Source organism: Oryzias latipes, chromosome 8 (assembly GCF_002234675.1).
Source record: "Oryzias latipes chromosome 8, ASM223467v1".
NCBI lineage: Eukaryota > Metazoa > Chordata > Actinopteri > Beloniformes > Adrianichthyidae > Oryzias > Oryzias latipes.
In genome coordinates, this window is record NC_019866.2 from 8,054,483 (window position 1) to 8,077,250 (window position 22,768).

Genomic DNA, 22,768 nt, shown 5'->3' on the forward strand with positions numbered 1-22,768 from the left:
TCTCACTTTCATCGGTTTTGTTTGGCTGTCGGGAACATTTCACACATAACCTCAGACCGCCGTTGTTTTTCTTAACACGGGGAAAAATTGTTCTGTAAAGTGTCAAGACTGAACAGGTTCCTGTTTTTGTTCCAGAAAACCTAAAACAAAGGCCTTTAAAATGAACTATGAACTATATTTGAAGGAAAAAATCATAAGGAAACAGTTTGAATTGTTGCTTTTAAAATATTCTGTTACAATCCTTCATAAAATCTGCTTCAGGGCAGAGCTTTTCATCTTTGAACCACAGTGCCACTTCAGCTCCAGGGGGAAACAAGTGGATCAACCCAAGTTCTCTTTCCTGACACGCCTGTCCATTTTTTTTTTTTTTGCTTTTCCTCCATAGAGAGGAAGAAGAAAATAAAAATGTCGAAATCTCTGCCTGACAGTCAGAAACTGGTCTGGAAGCAGAGGAGTGGAGCTAGACACTGACAGGAAGTTCTATCAGAGTTTGGGGTTGTGGATGCAGGAGACAACAGCAACCTGCAGGAGGAAGTGGAGGCAGACGATGATCTGCACACAAACGTCCCCCTATAGAGAAAGTGTTTCCTCCAATACTCAATCAATTTTACTAATTAGTTTTAACAATTCAGAATAGCACAAGGTTTAATAAAAAGAAGGAAAAAAAACAATCATGCTGAGTCTGACCCTGTTTGATTGTTTATCAAACAAGAATTTTATGTCAGATATATAACATTGCATTTTTAAAGGTACTAAGCCGACATTCAGTTTATATTCAGTTTATTTCTTTAACTTAAATTTCTGTGCGATAAATTCACATTTTGTGCTTTCCAAACATGGTTCACTTTCTTTACTAGATCGCCATCTTGTGGTCAAAATTAAGAACTACACTCCATTCTCGTCTTGATGGTTTGAAGCTGAATAACAGTTTTTCTCAGTCGCTTTTGTACAATTCTCAGATCAGAATGAAATTCCCAAAACTATTTGTTCAATCTTCACATCATGATGTCCCTTGTGCACATCATATAAGCAGTTTCTCACTTCTTTGAACAAGTTGCAATTGCTTTGGTACATCCATGCAAATGATTATGTACAATTCTCTGCTCTTTGCTACATTATCAATTGTTCATGTCATGTTGATCAAAATGTGTTATATAGTTCACTGTGCAAAAATCTTACTCCTCAAAACACCAAGTCATTTGTTCATCGTATAAGTCATTAACTGCAAAATGGTTGACCAAGTTGTCATGATGTGACAAACATATTCGCTGGATTGCAAGAGAGGATATTCACTGTGATGTGGATGAGAATTTGTGTCCTAACATACAGGAACGACAAGAGGTGTAGGAAGACCACACCAATTCCTACTGCACTGCCTGTACTGTTGTACAGAATATTGTTCCTATCTTTTTTTTCCCTTTGTGTTACTGTTTGCAGTGGTTTTTTCTATGTTGGTATGACATGGTCTGTCAACAAATTACAATATGAACAATAAAAGTGTAAATGTGAATCTTGTCCACTCTCTTGCAATCAAACAAAAAAGGTGTAACTTACATTTTACAATAATTGTCATCAAAACTTTAGCCATAGTTTACATCAGAACCTCCCTCTAAAGTACAAAGTTATATTGACAACATGACTAAGTAATTTGACTGTTTTGTTCGTAGACAGTGACACAAGGACTTGACATTCTGATGGCACTGACATGTTCAATGACATAAAGACTTAGTTTTGAGAGATAAACTAAAGATTTTGAGCAAGTTACAGGCTTTTGCAAGAAATCCATAGTGTTTTGCTGTTTGTACAAATTGTTTTGAGAAATGCACACACGTATTTGCAAACTTCAATTCTGATCTGAGAATTGTACTAAAGCGACTGAGAAAAACTGTAATCAATTATGGTGAATATCATCCCATTTTTACAATTTATTGAACTAAATATTACAATAATTATTTATTTGCTATCTTCTCTTTTCTGCTTAAAGGATATATTTTAACTTTGCATTATGGCCGTCACTCTAAATGATAAGAAAATGTTTTTTCACGTGTTTATAGAAAAACCTACTTAAATAAAATGTCAAAAATCAACTCATTAGCACTCATCACTTTCAGATAAAACATCTGCTTGGTCTTCCTTTTAAGACACAAAACTATCTGAACAGAATTTTACACCGACTAATCCAGTGAGTTTTGTCACAACAATGATTCTATAGTTAACAGTAACGCAAGGCAAGGACACAAACATTGCTCATTTCAGAATCTGTTGATGCTAAATCCAAAGCCCTGCATTGCACTCAGATAGCTGCCATTTCTGAGAATAATATTTCCCCATTTCCTGTGTGAAGAAACCTGCCAGTGCTGCAACTTACACTGAAAAAAAAGAAAGAAAAAAGCTGTCATTCTGATGCTTTGCACAGGACTTACCACAGAAGTCACAACTCCATACCTCCAGGCGCTTTCAAAGCACGGTCTTCGCTTCTCAGTAGCCTTTGGCTGTCTTATAATGAAGTGACTTCTCGGAGTCACATTCTGTCCTTAGAGGTAAAACCAAGATTCTTCCTGTTATGGGAGGGTGATATTTTGCTTGTTTCCTTTAAAAAAAACACTTTATTCCTATGAAACATAAATCTGATACTGCAGAGGGCTGAGACATATGATGACAACAGAATGTATTCCATCGGTATAATACATCTTTATTGAGACCTTCACTGTAGCAGACTTGTTTTTAATAATCTGGTTTTGCGGCTACTATCTGACTCCCCTGCAGTCTGAACACGTCTGCACACGCAATGTAGACAAAATCTTTACCCTTTACCTTGAAGTAAGACACCTGCTCTTTTTTTTCTGGCCAAAGTTCAAACTGAAGTCACAGCTTTGTCTTTTTATTATCCTAAGATGAATATAAATGCTGATGATAGAAGTGCTGCAGGTGACGATCACGTCCAGATGGAATGAATTTGTTACAAAAACAGTGTCAAATCATTCTGTTTACATGATCCTTAAGGCTGAAAGCTTGACAATCTGGGTGAACGAATAGTGTAAAAAATATGAGTGGTTTCCATGGTGACCCAGCCTTGACAGGGGGAACTCCAGACTGCATTTATTTGCTGTCCACACTTTTGCTTCAAAATCAGCACTTACTTAAGTTCCTGCCTGAACTGCAAAATAAAAATAAATAAAAGAAAATAGATAAAAGAAAATAAAAGAAATGGAGGCCTATGATCTTATGAGGGTGAGAAAGCTTCAGTGAGAGATTGTCCCTTGGATTTCTGCATCTCCACCCTCCTCGCATCCAAAGACGGGGCTGGACCAAGCAGCAGGTGGTGCAGAAGCGGAAGTTTGGACGTGGGATTTACAGCTCCTCGACCGCACCAGACGAGCATGAAGGAGCAATAAATTCCAGACTCAACGTGAGTACAACTGTTGATCCTGACACTGTTGTTTCTTCAAATATTGTGTTTTTTTCCCCTTTTTTTGTGAAAATACAGTTGCATGCTATGTCATAGTCTCACTCTTATTTTCTGTAACACACATGTGAGAGCTTATCTGCAATTTTAGTTTTCACTGTCCGTGATGGAAAAAATGCAAAATTTTCAAACACTATGTTTTTACACATTATTTGATGGGTAATTCATGTCCTTACTTGGATATTGCTTGTAAAACAAGTTCATGAACTATTTTTTTCTACAAGGGTTTGTGCTGTTTTTTTTTACTTATAAGTTGATATTTTTCAAGTAAATTATCAAGCATTATTGTTCAGTTTTTTGCCTACTAAAATGTATTCACCCTTGTGTTCTAATATTCAATGCACACATCTTAAATGATTGCAGTGCACTTTTATTTTAGAGCTGCATGAATATTGCAGAGGATGTCTTCTAATGAAAATATAACCATAAAGATTATAAACGTCTGCTAAAGGCCACATCCACTGAGCCAAAAACGTGTGTGGAATTTTATCTGTAAATTTCGAATTTTAAGTGCTCTGCTTTTAAAATAAACAAAGTTGTTCAACTTTTTCATGAATAATGATTCATTCTTGCCAAAACCAGTTGGAGTGTGCTTTGGTTATCTGTGGATTTTGAAGGAGGATTTCAATGCATCTGTTTAAGTCTGAAGCTTGAATGTTAATGTGTCCTTATAGCTGCTATCCACTTTCCTCCTTGTAAAAGATGTGATTAAAGTGGCCTTATAGAAGCTTAAAAAAAAAAACAATACTGGGGGAGCCGAACAAACACTATCAGAATGAAAAAATATGTTTTTTTAGCCTCTTCCTCTAATGATATTTTTGTGTCGTGTTCTCTCCTCCTCTTGACTCCGCAGCTCAGGTGTCACAGCAATAGCATCTCTCACTGCATAAAGATTCACGTGTTTGGAGAGACAAAGCAGCCCTCCAATTGGATGACTCAAAACCGGCGCCCTCTAATCTCAGGGGCACAAATTAAAAGAAAAAAAAAAGAAAAACGTGACTCAGCGAAGGCCGCAGGCGCTTTGAAGACATGGAGGGGCTTCTGCTTTGCATCAATAATGTACAGGCAGATGGAACCTGATGTTGCGATGGGGTCAAGGACTCTCGTCACCTGACTTCTGTCAACATGTGCCTGCAGGATAAATGAGCCTCCTTTCCAAGAGACTAAACTGGGGACTTACATGGCTCAGTGATGTAGGAGCTACGTTTGATGTACACGTGGCTCCTTTGAGACGGGCCCACCGCAGTTGGCATGGAACGGCAGACTCCTGCTTTGATGTGGATACGTGACAACACCACAGAACCACTGAACACTTCAGATGCATTCAACTGCACAGATCTGAGTGAAATCTCAGACAAGTACCAGTCTTACATAGCTGGTCTTTTCCTGTCCTGCCTGTACACCATCCTCCTCTTTCCCATTGGATTTATTGGCAACATCTTGATACTGGTGGTGAACCTGAACCACAGAGAGAAGATGACCATCCCTGATGTCTACTTTGTGAACCTCGCTGTAGCAGACCTCATCCTGGTGGCGGATTCCCTCATTGAGGTTTTCAATCTGAACGAGAAATATTACGACTACGCGGTCCTCTGCACCTTCATGTCCCTCTTCCTGCAGGTCAACATGTACAGCAGCATCTTCTTCCTCACCTGGATGAGCTTTGACAGATACGTGGCCCTGGCGAGCTCCATGAACAGCAGCCCACTGAGGACCATGCAGCATGCAAAGCTCAGCTGTGGTCTCATTTGGATGGCTGCCATTCTGGCCACGCTTCTCCCGTTCACCATCGTGCAGACGCAGCACAGGGGTGAGCTGCACTTCTGCTTCGCCAACGTCTACGAGATCCAGTGGCTTGAGGTAACCATCGGCTTTTTGGTGCCATTCACCATCATCGGCTTGTGCTACTCCCTGATTGGGCGAATCCTCATGAAGGCCCAGAAGCACCATGGACTGTGGCCGCGCCGGCAGAAAGCTCTGCGCATGATCGTGGTCGTGGTACTCGTCTTCTTCATCTGCTGGCTGCCAGAAAACGTCTTCATCAGCATCCAGTTGCTGCAGGGTAAAGCGGACTCATCGCAGAGGACTGCCGTCACCCTGTGGCATGACTACCCCCTCACGGGGCACATTGTCAACCTGGCAGCTTTCTCCAACAGCTGTCTCAACCCCATTATCTACAGCTTTCTTGGCGAAACCTTCAGGGACAAACTGCGCCTCTTCATTAAGCAAAACGCCAGCTGGTCTTTGGTAAACCGCTTTTGCCACCACAGCCTTGATTTACACCTCTCAGTCCGAAGCAAAGTGTCTGAAGTGTGACAGCAAACACTTTCCATGAAGCCATAGGTTCTGCCTTCTTCATGTCATTCTTGAATATTTTCCCTCCAGCTGTTTTCCTGCTATCCTTCATGCAGAAGTTGATCTAATCTACCCGACGACGGAACAAAAAGAAGGAATGACCCCAAAGAATTTCATGTCTTCAGTATAGGTTTGGAAATGCAAAGTTCCATTTTGCTTTTTTTATTTTAAATTTATTTTCCTCCCACCATCCAAAGACATGATTCATAGGTTAATTGGTTACTCTAAATTGTTCCTAGGTGTGAGTGTCAGTGTGCATGAGTGTGTGATTTGTGGTCCTGCAACAGACTGGCGACAGGATGTCTCTGCCTTTGCCCATGAGTAGCCGGGATAGGCTCCGGCAGCCATGTGACCCTGAAATGGACAAAACGGGTTTAGAAGATGAATGAATGAAAAAATGAATGAATGAATTTATATGTATCTGTTCATCTGTATTTTTAAGTTACCAGTGTGGCTAAGTAGTGGAGTGGGTCAAAGAATTTTAAAAGTAAAAGCATAAAAAAAGTCTTAAAATGATTTAATTATTTTTTTTAAGTTGAAACATAAATGTCTCCATAAGTTTTAAGATAAAAAATAAACAAGCATTAATTTGGTATCACATAGGATTATGGGGGCTTGTGTTTCATTTTCATAATTACAAACTAAACTTGGATTTTTTTTTTTACCGTAAATCTAAAAAGTCACCAATATATTCTTCCCTTTTTTCTCTGAAATGCACTCAAATTTGTTTTGCCTTTTATATTTGTTCTTATAAATCTTAATTATTTAGACGTTCCTCTCAGAATTCTAATGAAAAAATTAAACCATAGTTTCTTTACTCATCATTAAAGGTAATTGTGGTTCAGAAACCTTTTTTGTAATTAGATCTGCAAGTAAATTCAGTATCTTGTTTTGATTAAAAAAAGTAAAAATCTATTTTTCTGCTCTAATTGTGCTTTTCAAAATCAGTGAAAAACATGATAATTTTTGTAAATTCATAAAGTTGGCCATTCAAAAAAAGAAAAGAAAAAAACAACGTAAAGGTTTTTTTTACTTATTTATACTATTGTCAGTTGAAATGTCAAGAATTCAGTTCAGATGCAAACGAATGTTGTTTGAAGAAAAAATGGCACATTTGCCTGTCACTTTCTTTATTTGTTTAGAAAAAGTTTACAGGTCATAATGGTATATTAATCAACGTGAAGCACTCAGGAAAACGATGCGCTGATTTAAAAAAAATTAAAGGGGGGGAAAAGTGGTCAGTGTCATTTAGTTGAAAAGTTAAAACTTCATTGAATGTACTCCAAAAAAAATGTTGTACAAATACTTATATATAAATATAGGTTTGTTTTATTTAATCGTTTTATTTAAGTTTGTAACTTTTCTGGATGTAATTTTCTACTGCAGCTTTGCACAATTTTACAATAACTTTTTAAAGTCAATTTCCCTTTGTTTAATCTTTTTTACCCTTTCTGTCTTGCTGTCATTTCCACACTTGCATTAAAATGTTTCAACATTAAATAATTCATCAGCTGTATCCATCTGACCCTAAGGAAATGACACAGAAATCTTTTTTGTGCAGTTTTAAAAAGAAAAGAGAACACTTTTAAATGCCACGTGTGCATGCAACGTGTGTAAGAATAATCAAAAAGAACGCAGGTGTGTGCATGCATTATTGCAAGCGCCTATTTAAAGATTATTCCGATTTGCAGAAAATCACCCCTTTGTCATTTCCTCTCAGTAGCTGTCAAGTGACAAAGCAGGTGTACTGAGAGGAAGGAATAAACATATTCTTCATCTTTGACAGCCTGAAGCTGCTGCATTGGTTTATTGTAAAGTGTGCAACAAAGAACAGCGACGGTTCACATCTGACAACTGTAATGAGCCATTAAGGCTTAACATTTAATTATTTATTGTATTTCATTTATTTCATACTTTATTTACTCATGTGTGGCCTGTTTCCCTGCCTTTTTTTTTTTCATTAAGAGGCTGAGCCCTTTATGTAAATCAATACTTCAATACATCAAACAGAAAATGGCTCTATAATGGCTCCATATTTTAACCAATGACTCATGATCTCTTTGCAGGCCTCTCATATTCCACCTCTTTAACCACTTGTTCATAATTAATTACTCTCTTAGAAGAAATACGCTCAATAAGGTTTAATTTATTGCATCAAGCTACAAGTAGAAGCAATTTTGAGGCTTCAGATGTGTTTGTTCCTTCGTCTTATTGAACCTGCATGTAGTTCTGCATCATTTAACATGTCTCTGTGCAAGTTGCATTGTCCTAAAAAACAGTATCATGAGAAATGCCTATGCATATGAAATGTTGAAGACACCAAAGACAAATAAAGGAATCCCACCTATGCTGGGGCAGATTGTGGAGACGTTAGAGCAGTTTCTGTTTTGCCAGCTTCTGAGTCTTGTCTTTGAGACGGCCAGAGATAATAACTTGACTGGGAAAAGCACAAAAATAAATGTTATTCCAGCTGTAGCCATCCTGGGAAAGCTGAGCCTAGGGTTGTCAGATGGTTTGTTTACCAGCGGCTTGCTGCATGGAAACAAAAAGTACTTTTGATTGTTAGGCTATAAGTCCTTTATTTTGGAGATTTTAGTCAAAAAACCCAGAAACCTAAGTCTCATCACTGGCTGTGAAATTGTAATACATGCATGAATTTATTACACTTTTTTAAATATGCAAAGTTGTCTCCAAGCAGCACATGGCTCCGTGGCAAAGACAAAAAGACAAGAGGGATATTGCAACGTTTGCTGCCACATTCATGGGCATGAATGGCGTTGTCCACGTTCAAGTGTTCAGCTACAGACGAGACGCTGTGTCTTTACATCCTGACATGCACACACATCTGCACACACTCCTGTGACATGCAGTGAGGAAAGCTCCACGGTGAATTGTGGGAACAGCTGAGACTACTGAGTAGGGTTAAAGGGTCTGCGCCGACTCACGTCATGAAAAGGAAAAAGGGTGTGACTTTTACCCCTGCCATGTTCAGTACCAAGAAGGAAAAAAAGAAAACAGAAAAGATCTAGATCTGCAAGAAAACAGAATAGAATCGTTGTAAAAATAAAAAAAATAAGAAAAAGGATACAGTTCTAAAATAAAGTGAATTAATAGGTGAATACTAAGGGATATACAAAATTGCTGTGTTTGAATAACTCTTGTCGGTCATGACAGTCCTCCAGTCTGAAAAACAAGATAAAGCGAAAGCATTTCTTAAAAGGTGAGACGTTTTCATATTTTGTGTGTTATGTGAGAAAGATGATGGAAATTGTCTGAATGTAAACCGAATGTTCTGTACGTGTTAAAGTAATTACAACTGGATAAGCCAGGGCTTATGTATAGTAATAAAACTGTGCACTCAGTGGACCTTTGCAGTTAAATAATGGATTAGACATATAATTGCATTTGTACATTAAAAACCCCTGCAGGGAAGAAGAGAGGCTGTGTAGAACGAATTAGCCTGCCAGATACAGAGGCAAAACAAAAAAAAGGATTGGAGATTTACACAAAATAATTTAGTAGATGCTATGAAGTGTTTGGCAGCAACCAACATGTCATCTTAAGGTAAAATGACTTTAAAAGTAGATTTGTTTTTTGTTTGTTTTTTTATCCAGAAGCATTTCTCAAATTATCAACATTTATGACAAATGAAAATATGAAAGACGCCTAAAAAGTCTGGCTTTTATTTGGAATCAGTGGATTCTAAATAAAAGTTCAGACTAAAAAAGTTTGTGAGATAATGACAAAATCTATATAACTGAAAGGAATTCACAAACATAGGAGACCACGGACACTCAGACACAAATGCATGCATACACATAAACACAAATAAAAAATGAATAAATCTTTTAAAAAAACACATCTCTTTTGAAAATGTGACCTTTTAATTTTAAATTTAAAAAAATGTAATGATGCTGCTCACTTTATAAAGATTATCAGATCTTTCTGCATTTACTCCCCTGTTTTTATATATTTGTTTCAATTTACTTTTAGATTAGGGTTTATTGGAGTCGTATGTTTCTGCCCTACTCCTTGAATTGATGTAACCACTTGTTGCTGCGCTGCTTAGGCTTATTCCTTGCTGTTTGAATCCTTTTGCATATGCACAATACTAGCTGTCAACATTGTTTGATCAATGCATTTAATATACATTTAATAATGTAATATTTTTGCCACTGACTTCAAATAAACCTCATATTGCATCAATATTTTCAAAACATGGTTCAAACGTAAATTCAACAGCAAATTTGAAATAAGAAATAAGAATATCCGCCTAAATATATGTAAATGATGTGTTTTTAGTGAGAGGCCAGGTGTCAACAGGGCAGGAAAATAGCGCAAGTGTCTCATTCTACAACAACATCCGTGTGTTGCTGTTGTTTGCAGGCGGACGTGCCTGCACGCCAGCAACAGATCTGCGCGCATGCGCACATCATTGTTTTGATTGAAAATGCCGTCGGTTTCGAAAACGGCGGCCAATGCGTCTCCTCAAACTGAGAAACCGACCCACTATACGTAAGTAGCGCTGCCGCGCGAATAAGGCAGAAATGCTCGTTGCTAAAAAATTACTGGCTACTCGTCTGCCGTGGCGCGTTTGCATTTCTGACATTCCTCAACTCTTGCGAGTGCGTTAAAACATGGTGCTTTTCCTGGCTTTGTGACTCCCTAACGCAACACACAGCAACAGCAACTGCTAAGGACACCAAGATATTCGGAACTGTTAAATCGCGAAATTCCTTAACCATTCGCAGTTTGGCTCGTTTAAAATCCCTTCAAAAGCCTGAAGAGATCGTTCCGAGGCGCCTGCCTTGTGTTTATAGCTTGCTGTGCTACATGGTTAGCAAGAATCCTGCTAATCAGTCTGCTTGTGGCAAAGCTCGGCCTTATTTTGTGTTCCCCCTTGTTACGTATTTTTACTGACGTACGCTGCGGGGTTTCTCACGAGCGCACGCGGAAACTCTTGCGCAGTTTGTGTTCAGAATACCAAGCCAACGTCAGTGACCTAAAATGAGCTGCTTCAGCACGACCATTACGGCAGGACACCATTACTCCTTCTTTGTTTTGGTTTCGTTTGTTGCTGTGTAGACGTTGTACGGGTAACTTAAACATCTTTTTGTTGTTGTTTTTGTCCGCTTGTTTCAGGTACTTAAAGGAGTTCAGGACAGAGCAGTGTCCGTTGTTCCTCCAGCACAAGTGCACTCAGCACAGACCCTTTACCTGCTTTCATTGGCATTTTCTTAACCAGCGACGCAGGCGACCCATCCGAAGAAGAGACGGAACCTTTAACTACAGCCCGGACGTGTACTGCACGAAATACGACGAGACTACAGGCATTTGTCCAGATGGAGATGAGTAAGTTCCGGTCAAAATTTGGTGCTATATGTTGTGCTATATAACTGGAGTCCAATACGTCATAGAGGGATTTCTTTCTCGTGAACCAGAAATACCAAAATAAAGACATTTTTTGGGGGCACTAACTTTACTGAGTTTCTGACTTTAATTCTGTTGATTGAATAGTTCATGCTTTTGAGTGTTTTTTGGAAGTATACTATAGTGGTTAGGTTTTAAAGGTATATAAACCTAGAAAGCGTGTGGTTGTTTATTTTTTTAAATGAAGGTTTTAAGTTTTGTATGCAGATCTGTCATCAGCTGAAATTAAATAAATATTATCTAGTAAATAATTAAAGACATGCTAGTTTTAAGCATTATTCACTTCTCCGATAACTGATCCGTGTTGTGTTTCCTTTACACGAGAAAAAATTGTACAATTCTTAGAAAGACAGTCATAAAATTACCGTACGAGGAAAAAAGTCCAAATATAATGAAAATAACATTGTTCCATTATTAAAGAAAGGTCATCATTTTATAATTTATAAAATTCATAATTTTGAAAGGAAAAAAGTCTACTTTGTTGGAAGTAAAATTTTATTTTAATGAAAATAAAGTTGTACATCCCCCCCAATTAGGCAGATTCAGTGATATTCTTGAACAGTGATGTTCATCCTGTTCCTCTGAATTGTTTGCAACATATACTAAACAGATAATGTTTGATTGTCTTTGTTTAAACATTTGGAAAGCTAAATATAACATTTCATAAAAAAATTATATTTATGTAAAATTCCAACTTTTGAAGCATAAGTTTGGGATCTTGTACTTGTAATATTGTAACTTTTCACAACTTCATTCTCATTTATTTGTACTTTTTTTCTTTTATTTTGGTCCTTATACTCTGTCGTAGACTAAGTTTTGTAATGTAATATAAAAAAAACCTATTGCTAAAGGTCTTTGGCATGTTTAAAGCAGTTTTTTGTTCAGCCTCTGTTGGACTAAACAGAGGAGAGCTGGCAGAGGAAATGTGATCACACACTATAACACAATCTGTAAACTGCTTAATTAACTATGATTCAAATGTTTGAAGAGTTATTTATTACAGAAATCATAATAATAGGTTGTGACTATTGTAGTCGTTGAAAGTTCTCCTCTGCTGATCAAGGCTATTTTTGCATGACCTTATGCGTTGTCATAGCAACTGTTGCTGCTCAAGGAAGGCAGATTTTATTCAAGAAGCTTACTGGCCTATTTGTGTAAAAGAGGTGTTAGGAGCCCTGAAAATATGGATCAATATAATAGTTTTTGCTCTTTTTTTTTAGGTTTATTTTTTTTTTTAAATTCCCTAAAATTTCAGCTAATTTATTTTAATTTCTTTTATTCATTAAATATGCTAAAGGTTTTGATTATTTCATCATTAAGCATTTAAATTAAATGTTTGTTCCTGAAGTTTCAGTCTAAAATGTTTTTGAAGCTTATACTTCTGCAATATTTTATTTTCAGAATAAGTTTTTTTTTTGTTTTATTTAGATCTTCTAAAATTGAGTTTTTGTGTCTGCAGTTGTCCTTATCTACACCGAACCACGGGCGACACCGAGCGCAAGTACCATCTACGATATTACAAGACTGGGACTTGTATCCACGAGACAGATGCTCGAGGGCATTGTGTGAAGAACGGCCTTCACTGTGCTTTTGCTCACGGCCCACACGATCTCCGGCCTCCAGTCTATGATATCAGGTGACCTGCGGAGCAGCTGTTGTCCTTTGCTTTTATATTTTTGAGCTTCTCCTCCCATAAACCTCACAATGCAGCATTTGCAGCAACTAGTTTAGCCTTAGATCATCTTCAGTGCAGGATTAGTTTTGCACCAGCATGACTTTTACTATTTGTAATTTCCGATTTGTCTTTCTGCACCAATAAGTATCAACATAATAATGTAACATATGTTTTATGATGAGATATCTTGATTGGGTTTTCTAACATTTTGCACATTATAATTGAAATTGTTTTAATAAAACAAAGAAAATATATTTTCAAAGTGTTTAAAGTGTTTTAATGAAGGTTGGATTTACACATTAATCTCATTATTATTATTATTATTATTATTTCTAATATCTCCTTATCTTTTTGTGTGTATTCACAGAGAGATCCAAGCACAAGAGGCCCTCCAGAATGGTCAGTTGGGATCTGGGGATGGTATTCCTGATTTACAACCTGGTGTGCTCGCTAGTCAAGCTATGATTGAGAAAACTTTAACTGAAGATCCCAGGTGGCAAGGTGGGCAACCCCCGAATAAATATTTTTTCTAAAATAAGCTCAGCTTATATAAGAAAACAATGAAATATGCAGCAATGCTAAAAGTCACAAGAATTTAACATGAAGACTTGTTTTTGCAGATACCAACTTTGTTTTAGCCAATTATAAGACAGATCAGTGTACCAAACCCCCCAGACTATGCAGACAGGGCTATGCATGTCCTCACTACCACAACAGTAGGGATCGAAGGCGAAATCCACGAAAGTTCAAGTACAGGTGAGTTTTGTCATTTAGAATGAACACGTTAATGTCAACATTATGGTCATAATAAAGCCTTTGACCTGCAGGTCAACTCCTTGTCCCAACGTGAAACACGGGGATGAATGGGGTGAACCCTCAAAGTGTGACAGTGGGGACAGTTGCCAGTATTGTCACTCTCGCACTGAACAGCAGTTTCACCCAGAGGTGAGAGACACTTTCTGAAGGTTCCTCAACCTCTTTGCTGTGTGCGTTTCTGAAGGAAATAATGAACTTAACTTGTGGAATTTGGGACGCCCGGTTGCTGAAAACCTTCCAGTGGATGCTTCAAAAATAATCGGTTTGTTTTTGCATGCAGATCTACAAATCTACCAAATGCAATGATATGCGTCAAACAGGATACTGCCCCAGAGGGCCGTTTTGTGCATTTGCACATGTAGAAAGTAAGTCGATCCTTTTAGTTGCAAGTGTCGAAAATTCTGCTTTGATATTTTCATTTTTACATTTTACTAGTTTAAAAATGTCTTTTACTTAGATACAAGTCACTTAGTAGTCTGTATTTTGACTGTTTTCAGGAATTCCCTCCACAGAGGAGACAATGAACTCATTGCTGTCAGCCATACAGTCGGGTTCACAGGCCCAGCTGGGCTCTCAGCAGTATTTAGAGGGTCCAGTTGGTGAGTGGAACAGTGGGGGAAACTCCACCACCAACACAAGCAGTAGCAACGGACAACTAGGAAGTGTAGGTTCTTTTCTCTTTCTCTATCAGTGCTTTTATTATGAAAATTCTTTGACCAAAGTGGGTGTTAAAGCTAAGAGGGAGCCCGTTTTTTGAAGCTGTTTGAGCCAGAATTTAGTCAGAGATTCGGTTCATTTGTTGTCATTGTGTTACCATCTTTCAGTTTGTCTTACATTTCTTATCCATTTATTAGTTGTTGTTTTTTTTCACATTTTGTCACAAAACAGACAACACACAGACTCTCATTGAAACCAATAGTATCGCAATTGTTGCTTCTATTCCTAAATGATGGCTACATGTAGCTTGTAATGTTCCGATCGTCATTTTTATGGGATCGTGTGCACTTGTCTTTCTCAGGTTTCATGTTCAAATAATACAACAGTAACAACATCCTCAGGAAGCGAAAGCTTGCTCTCCCCAGTGGGATCCATCAGCAGGCCCGTGTCCCTAACTAGTAGTAGTTTATGTTCAGAGTCCAGTTCATCCAGTGTTCCATCTCTGATGTCTAACTATCCCAAAGCTCCGGGCTTTGAACGTGAGGATCAGGTATACAGACGCACAAATATTAGGATGATCAACTGCCATTCATTATTTAAAGTTTATTTGATTTTATTTGATGTTGTTTTCTTCCGTCATCAGTTCATGCTATCACATATTTTCGATTTTAGATCATTTTGTGTGATTCATTGTATTTGCCCTGATCTGTGCAGTTATTTAACTTTTTAATTTTTCGATTTAATTTCTAAAACGGCTCAATCCTGAACTAGTTTCTGAGCAAAGATGTCAGAACGGCAACAAAAGAACCCAGAAATAGTATTTTATTTCATATAGACTGGATATAAGGAGAAAGTTACTGACGTTTCCAATGTTGTTTATAGATAAAGTGTAAGGGACAGACGGAGCAAAAATTAATGGACCAAGATAAGCAGGTTTGTACATAAATCTGTAAAATGTAAACCCAGTATTTGTCAAACGTTCTTTAATAGTTACATATATATATATTTTCTTTTTTCTTTAGATGCAAAATACTGTATTTTCTGCTGTGAACCCGTTGGCATCAAGCTTCACGTCCAGCATCACATCAAGTTTGGCCTCCAGTATTGGATCCGATAGTTCTTCACCCACCACCTTATCCACCATGAATGCAAAGGCCACTCCTTTCTATCCAGGGAGCAACACGGTGGAGTCCGTCATCGGTAACTGCACGCTAACCCCGAGGGTTAACAGGCTTAGAAAGGTTCTGCTTTCAGGTGTAAGTCAAGATTCTTTTGTCTCCTCATCAGGTTCTGCTTTAGACCTCAATTTCAGCGACATCAACGTTGCATCTCTTGATAAGGAGTTAGAGGAGCAAGATAACAGTTTAGGACTTTCAAGTAAGAGATTCCAAATTGTGCCGGTAAATGTTTTTAGTTTCTCTCGGGTGACAGCCGCTTTGACGTTGCTTCGTAGGTCAAAGGGTGCTGGGTGGGTCGGCTCCCGTCAACATTCCCGGCTCCCTGGCGAGGTCCTCCTCTTTTAATTCCTCGTCATCGCTTTCCACCTCTCCGCTGAGCTCCCTCTCCCAGTCGCTGTCACAGTCGCTGCTGTCTGGAGCAGTGTCTCAGCAAAACCATGCCGCCATGTTAACCAAGCAGGAACATGGCCTCCTGGGAACACCCACCTCCTCTTCCCAGAATTCCCTGGGTAAGCGGCAGCAGACATTAAAAGTGTTTTACAAAAGTAAATGCAGTATAATCAACCACATTCTTTAGATTCAAAGTAAGATGCAACTTAGATTGTAAAAGGATTTTCTTCATTAAAAAAATCCTTTTTCTAACTATTGTAAAACTATTTCACATCTAGGTTTGAATGGAGGAGCAAGCAACATCTGGGACTTTGTAAGTGGCAGCTTTTCTCCAAGTCCATCCCCAGTTTTCAGCAGCCTGACCTCCACATCCAGCAGCACTGATCTGGCCCGCCTTTTTCGAGAGCTGGATGAAGCTAAAAGGAAGATCAAACAATGGGAGGAGGCCTGGCATCAAGTCAAGCAGGTCAGCCGTCTAACCCCACTTCTGCCGCAGCACAAAGCTTCAAGTTGATGTTGTTAAAAGCCAAGTTTGGCTTTCGTTCCAGGCGTTTGAAGCTTGTCAGAAAGACGCGCACGAAGCGAAGGAGCAAGCAAAGACGGCTGAGGCCGAGCGGCAGCTGGCAGAGCAGAAATGGGAAGACGCAGAGCGCAAGCTGAAAGAACTCCAGGGAGACTTTGACGTGTTTTGTCGCACCCCTGGAACTCCTCTCCTCCGTAGCTACGGAGAGCTGGACCAGCTCTCCCTGTCCAAACTCCACTCTATCCAGAGTCAGCTACGTAATGACCTAGACCTTATAGACGGGGTAAGAAAGTCTAGATCTCAAACAGCATTTCATTTTGTAGCGTCTGAGTAAGACCGTTTGTTAGGTTGTTACAAAGCACCCGTTCTGTCATGAAGCATGCTTATTTCAACAATTTGCATGAACAGGTTTTCTTTTTTTCTTGTAGTTTGCAGCTCATATCGACTCTTTTCTTCCCCCAACAGGTAATTTATCAGCTTCAGTCAAAGAAATGTATAGTTTGCCAAAACCATGATCGTTGCGTTGTTCTGCAACCTTGCCAACATTATGTACTTTGTGAGAACTGTGCACCTAGTAAAGCAGAATGTCCTTATTGTAAAACAAAAATAGTCAAGTGGTGATGTACAGAAACTCGAGCTACTATTTAGAAACTTAATCCTGTTAAGAACTACTAATCACACCTTTTCTAAGCAGTGATGTCTGTTTTTTTCTGACGTCTGACTATAATCTGAATTACACAATATTAGAAATCAGTATTATAAATCAGGTGTTCCCAGTAGACATTCATTTCTAAGGTAGCTCTTTTTATTTTCTGTTCTGTTGGACATAACATTTTATACTGCATATTCTCTGATTAGATTATAAATAACCGTATTATTCCAGCTTTAGGCACAGTAAAAGGCGCTGGGCTTTGGTCCAGTTACAGATCAACATTTTCATATTTAATCTGAAAGCAAAACACAGCTATAGATTTTTCCAAATAAACAGAAAAAGAACTAAACAGTGAGACAAGTTGAGCAAAATGACATCTTTTAAAATGGACAGCGGTGATAAACGTCAGGAGAATGAAAGATTGAAACCCCCTGAGGAGTGAGGTAGCATCAAAATGAACTTTCCGGAGAATGATTGAAGGCATTCAGCACCAGCTTTTCAAAAAAGAAAATATACAAAAACAACTTCAGAAATGAACAGATAAATATATATATATATGTATATAAATACATGTATATCATTTTAGAAATCTGTATTAAGCTTTTGAGAAGGTTTTTTTGTCAACTGTAGAAGTGATTCTTTTTAAGTTCATAAAAAAACTGCAGTGTTTTTCATACAATAATATCTATCAGTCACTAAGCTAAGCTTTAGCTCAAAACGCATTTGAGCGTCTTTTCCTGGATCCCACCAAAGTTTATATCAAAATACAAATATTGCATCTTATTTTTTATGTAAATTTTTTTTTTTTTTTTTTTTTTTTTTTTTTTTACAAAAATGAATGTTTTTCAGTAAGCAAAAAAGGAACACAAATTAAATGCAAATAAAATTAATTTGGCAGCTAAACCATAAAAATCTTATGAAATATGTTTGAGTAAAATTTCATATTTTGACTTAGCACCTCTTATTTTAAAGCTATTTCAAATATTTGGCTTAAGTATTTTGCTAAACTTAAAAACACTTCACGTCCAAAAAAAAACATAGTATTATCCTCAAAAAAAAAAAAAGCAGCAACAAATGATGCTAACATGCAAAAAACCTTAAAGCAATTAACCAAACAATCATATTGACCAAGTTTCTAAGGATATTTCTCTGTTATAATCTTAAAACTTTCTTTTGTATTAAAGCACTTTGTTAAAATGGGACTTTATTAATGGGTTTGCTTTTTTATTTTTAGATTTCCTTTGTTTTTCCACATAAGCTAACACCTGGAGCTTTTCTAAGAACTGTGAACTATAATTTGGATATTTCCTGTTGTAAAATCACAGCATGATGATTGAAGATTTCCTATAAAAAATCCAGATAGTTTCTACTTTCATAGTTCGATTTATAAAATTCAATCAAAACGAGTGCAAACGAAATCTGCATTTTACGCATAACCAGCAGCTAGATGATATCAGCGAGGCACATGCTACATGTTAAAGGCTGTTTGTCAATCAGTTTTGTTATGTAGAAAGTGATCAAGGCTGTCAATTAGAGACGCATGGATTAGCTTTTCTGTTTTTGTATAGAAATCTAGCCTCTAGAACATATCGCCCTCGAACTCCACAGAAGTGCCTTGCCTTAGGTGACAGGTTATGTGTAGAATTGTCAGAGCAGACACTAGTAGTTCAACATGTTTCTGTATATTTAACCTTACAAAAGCATCAAGATGTGTATAACTATATGTAAAAGTGTATTCTGCTGTATTTGGCCAATATCCATAAAGTATTTTAGAGGGGGGGTAAAAAAGTTCAATTGTGAGTGCCTGCGTTCAGACCTTCAGAAAAGCATCCTGTACCCACAATTCCTTGTGGTTGTGGTGCTTTGTTTTGGTGCAGCTTCACCTTTCGGAGGATATGGGCGTTTTTTTGTTTGTTTTGGGAGTATGCAAACATCAATTGAAACTTGTATAAAGGCGTACACAAAAGGCTTTTAGGACTGTGGAGTTTTCTTGGACTAATTCTGCAGTGAATGAAAAGTTTCATTGTTTACTCGTAGAATGGATTTTGCATAGGATTTATGCTTAGGTTCTTCTAATTGAAACGACCTTCTACTGTGTTTAAAAAAGAAAAAAAAACAACAACTTTATATTCTTGCTTTGAATCCAGTAGAAACACATGTATCTCCAGGTACAGTCTTTTGCTACACATGAATATGGGATAATGCATTGTTTACATTCTCTCAAATGACAATGAAGCAACTCAGAGGAAAAGAAAAAGAAAAATATCAAGAGAGCCAATGGTATTTGAGCATTATCATTACTATATTACAGGCAGGCTAAACACTTCTGGTATTGCATGTTATGCGATGTAAGTAACCAGCTATTTAAAAAAAAGAAAAGAAAAAAATGGTCGCACTGTGTCACACTGCCAGAATATTTGTATTGACTTATTTTGATGTAGGTAAGGCTAAATAACTTTTGCAAGCTTCGCTGCTACTACAAAAGGTATAAATGTAGTTTCTTGTTATAGATGTTTGAATGTTATTGTGTACCTGCAGCTCAGATTTCAGAAACTATGAAACCATTTGTCTAATGTATCTAACTTAAATTTGTTTTTTTTCTAATTGTGCATTTGTTAATCCATTCGAGTCCAATTTTCTATACTTTTGTAAATCACTTCAAATGATGTCATGGGCTTGCGTACTACTATAGATTGTCCTGTTTTGACTTTGATGTAACGTAAATACTTTTGTTGGCTTTGTGGTTTCTCTGTACACTGGATAGCGGTGTACGTTGCAGGTAATTTGAAAACCTTTTGGCCTTTTTTTTTTGTTTGTTTTTATTTTACCTGGGAGGTAAAGGAAGAAAAAAAAGGCGCCTGGTGTGACAAATGTCAGATCAAGCCAAAGCGGCGTTCCAGTCAGACGTTTATGATAAAGGAATCGTTGAAAAGCAGGGAGGATTTTTCCTTTAATGTTTCATATTTTGGTTATTAAACCTGAGCAACAGGATTTACATTTGCTTTGCAGCGTTAATAGATTTATTATATTTTGCAGTTTTACCAAAGACCTGTATTCTTTCTTTCTTTCTACTATATTTCATTTGTCTTATTCATTAGGAAATCTTAAGTAGATTAAAGGAATCATGTCACCTAGCAACCTTAAATAGATGGAAAAATTCAATAAAAATGATAAATGACACCTTTTCTTTACATTTTTAATTATTTAACGGCAGTCATAGTGAGTTATTAGCTGAACAAAAATGCATGGGTGAGATCCTTCCCAACATGTATTTGTAATTTTGATTTGGTGGCGCGTGTACATCGGCGGATTGTGCGACGCTAGCTTGCACATTCTGGCCATAAGTGAGGTTTCCGTGTGGGTTTTATAGTCGTCTACAGTGAAGGATTGCTTTTGGGAATGACGTTTGTGCTTCTGAAGTGGCCAAATAAACTTCATAACTGTACTGTTTTTTTATTTTTGCTTAATCGAGATAGTTTATAACGTCGTTCGGTATGTGTTCTATATTGATATGGTAGGCCTACAGGTGCTTTTTATTCGATTTCTCTCAAAGGTGTCGTTTTTGTTCCTCATTAACCAGAGAACAGTTTATCGCAGTGGCAGAAGAATCCGGCAGATCTGGCGTGTTGCTCGTGCGTTTTTAGGTCTGTGGTCTTACAGAAAATCCGTTTGTGTCAATTGACATATTTCAGGAAAAGAAACAAATGTCGGGTAAGCATAGCTTCTCTGCATTGTTTTTTTCCTGCTTCTTTCGATTTAATCTCTTAGTGGACCAATTACTTTTTAACAAAACTGTGCCTTTTTAATATTTACATGACATAGACTGACTGAAGGGAGGGGGGAGGGGGAAATTACGGTTATTTCGAAATTCAAATTCCAGTGCCTTAAATAATTCCGTAGACCACAAAAATCCCTGCGTGTTCAGGCTAAAAGCAACAAATTATTGCAATTTGATTCACCAACTCACAAATATTTGTCTGCCATACAGTCCAAGAAACCTCAACAATACCAAACCACTGAACACAACAATTATGAACGAGTCATTCGGCACCACAAAGTTCAAGAAAAGCACCAAATAGGGCGCGTTTTGTAAATTTATTCGTGATATTTGTGTCATTATGCTCTGGAATAGTTCAATATATTTTGCATTATTGTTAGTTGTTGTGTCTTTATTTTGTTTTTTTAACTTCTATAAATGGAGCCAGAAAATTTATGCAATCTTGTACATGTTATAAAATATGATGTATGGAGCTGTTTGAATTAAGTAAAAGCAGAAAAGTAAAAAATGTGGAACCTGCAGGTCCATGTACTTACATTTAAGGAGACTTTTTTTTTTTTTTTTTTACTTCATTAAAGCCCTGAAATATTGAATGTATTCTTCCAAATTAGATATTCAACTATTAGGTCACTGGATATTACGGAGCACAGTTTATTGATTATGATGTAGCATCTAGTTGTAAACTGATATTCAATAAAGTCTACTAGAATCTAAACAAATGCAAGTTTTTGCAAGTTTCTATTTGTCGATGTATCGAGACATTATAAGAAAAGAAATGTATTTTTCTCAGGGGAAAAGCAGTGACGTGATCTGGAATGTGTTTAGTCCGAGGAAATTGCATTTCGTTGAATTATTTACTGAATCACATTATTTATATATATATAAATATATGGGGGAAAAAGGATGTCCCTGATTTTGTGAGGAGCTGTATGGAAACGTAGGAAATTGTAATCTAAGCTAAAAAATTGTAGAGTAATTTCTTGGCATATTGGTATTTTGTGTTGTTAACACAAACAGGTGCAAGTCTTAGAGTATTAGATGTTTCTTTTTCTACATTGAGGATTGTGTACCATTATATATATTTACTGTAGTGTGCTACTAGTTTGTTAACACTTGTTAAAATGTTACACTACAGTTATGCAATGGTTTATGGAATTTACACATTATTTTTACCATCTTGAAAATTAAAGTAATTTTTTCATTTGTAATTGTGTGAATTCTTTTTTTTCTGGATAAGGGTTTTAAAATATGGTTTTATTTCACTGCATTTATTGACATTTTAAGTTTAAATTTATTGAGAAAAATCTACCTAGTACTAAAAAAAAAAAAACATCGGTTTACTGGTAAGTGGCTTATTTTTGCAAACAGGCATCTTCATGGAAAAGTCTTAATTATAATAGATATATATATATATGTATCCGCACAGTTTAGATTTACAAAGTGCTGTTAATTAATAATTATTAAAAAGGGCAAATTTGAACATTTTAAGCTAAAAAAATATTTTTTTGTTTAATATTTCAGAGCAACTTCTGCATTCAGTGGAGGAGTAATAATTTGATTTTGCATGTGCTCATTTACTTTTTGACTTCATGTCTTGCTGGACATACAGCAAATATTCTCACTTTTTCAATAGTAACTTTCCTTTTTTTTTTTTTTTTAGATTTTTATTTTATTTTAAAAAACCCTCTTCAAGGGCACCATTTACGGCTATAAATATTGTAGAAGTGCATTAAAATTGTATAACTTCATCAATTAAAATTAAACCAATTTAATAACTAAGATGTGCTGTGAAGAAACCTGCCTGTAAAGTACAGCGGGGCAAAAAGTGTTTTTCAGTCACTGTTTCTG

The 22,768-nt window shown here is 36.9% G+C and overlaps 2 protein-coding genes across 4 annotated transcripts; both read left to right on the forward strand.

The window, feature by feature from the left end:
* The first annotated feature begins 3,017 nt into the window (after positions 1 to 3,017).
* Positions 3,018 to 5,806, forward strand: gper1 (G protein-coupled estrogen receptor 1). Its single transcript, XM_004071332.4, has 2 exons — positions 3,018 to 3,409; positions 4,320 to 5,806. The coding sequence occupies exon 2, from the start codon at positions 4,718 to 4,720 to the stop codon at positions 5,780 to 5,782; it is 1,065 nt and encodes a 354-aa protein (XP_004071380.1). The 5' UTR covers positions 3,018 to 3,409; positions 4,320 to 4,717; the 3' UTR covers positions 5,783 to 5,806.
* A 4,428-nt stretch (positions 5,807 to 10,234) lies between these two features.
* unkl (unkempt family like zinc finger) lies at positions 10,235 to 22,128 on the forward strand. 3 transcript variants are annotated; one of them, XM_023957459.1, is made up of 16 exons: positions 10,235 to 10,336; positions 10,964 to 11,173; positions 12,711 to 12,887; positions 13,294 to 13,427; positions 13,547 to 13,682; positions 13,754 to 13,871; positions 14,023 to 14,107; positions 14,240 to 14,406; positions 14,761 to 14,949; positions 15,282 to 15,332; positions 15,422 to 15,599; positions 15,687 to 15,776; positions 15,853 to 16,086; positions 16,246 to 16,433; positions 16,516 to 16,773; positions 16,919 to 22,128. In XM_023957459.1, the coding sequence occupies exons 1-16, from the start codon at positions 10,272 to 10,274 to the stop codon at positions 17,003 to 17,005; spliced, it is 2,367 nt and encodes a 788-aa protein (XP_023813227.1). In that variant the 5' UTR covers positions 10,235 to 10,271; the 3' UTR covers positions 17,006 to 22,128. The 3 variants fall into 3 exon arrangements, with proteins under 3 accessions (XP_023813227.1, XP_004071381.2, XP_020560862.1); XM_004071333.4 differs by having other exon boundaries at positions 16,956 to 22,128; XM_020705203.2 differs by lacking the exon at positions 14,761 to 14,949 and having other exon boundaries at positions 16,956 to 22,128.
* The last annotated feature ends 640 nt before the right edge of the window (positions 22,129 to 22,768 follow it).

Coding starts and splice junctions, on each gene's coding strand:
- gper1 (XM_004071332.4), top strand. CDS start 4,718: ATGGAACGGCAGACTCCTGCTTTGATGTGGATACGTGACAACACCACA.
- unkl (XM_004071333.4), top strand. CDS start 10,272: ATGCCGTCGGTTTCGAAAACGGCGGCCAATGCGTCTCCTCAAACTGAG. Junction 15,600..15,686: donor CACGGTGGAGTCCGTCATCG/GTAACTGCACGC, acceptor TCTCCTCATCAG/GTTCTGCTTTAGACCTCAAT. Junction 16,774..16,955: donor ACCTAGACCTTATAGACGGG/GTAAGAAAGTCT, acceptor TTCCCCCAACAG/GTAATTTATCAGCTTCAGTC.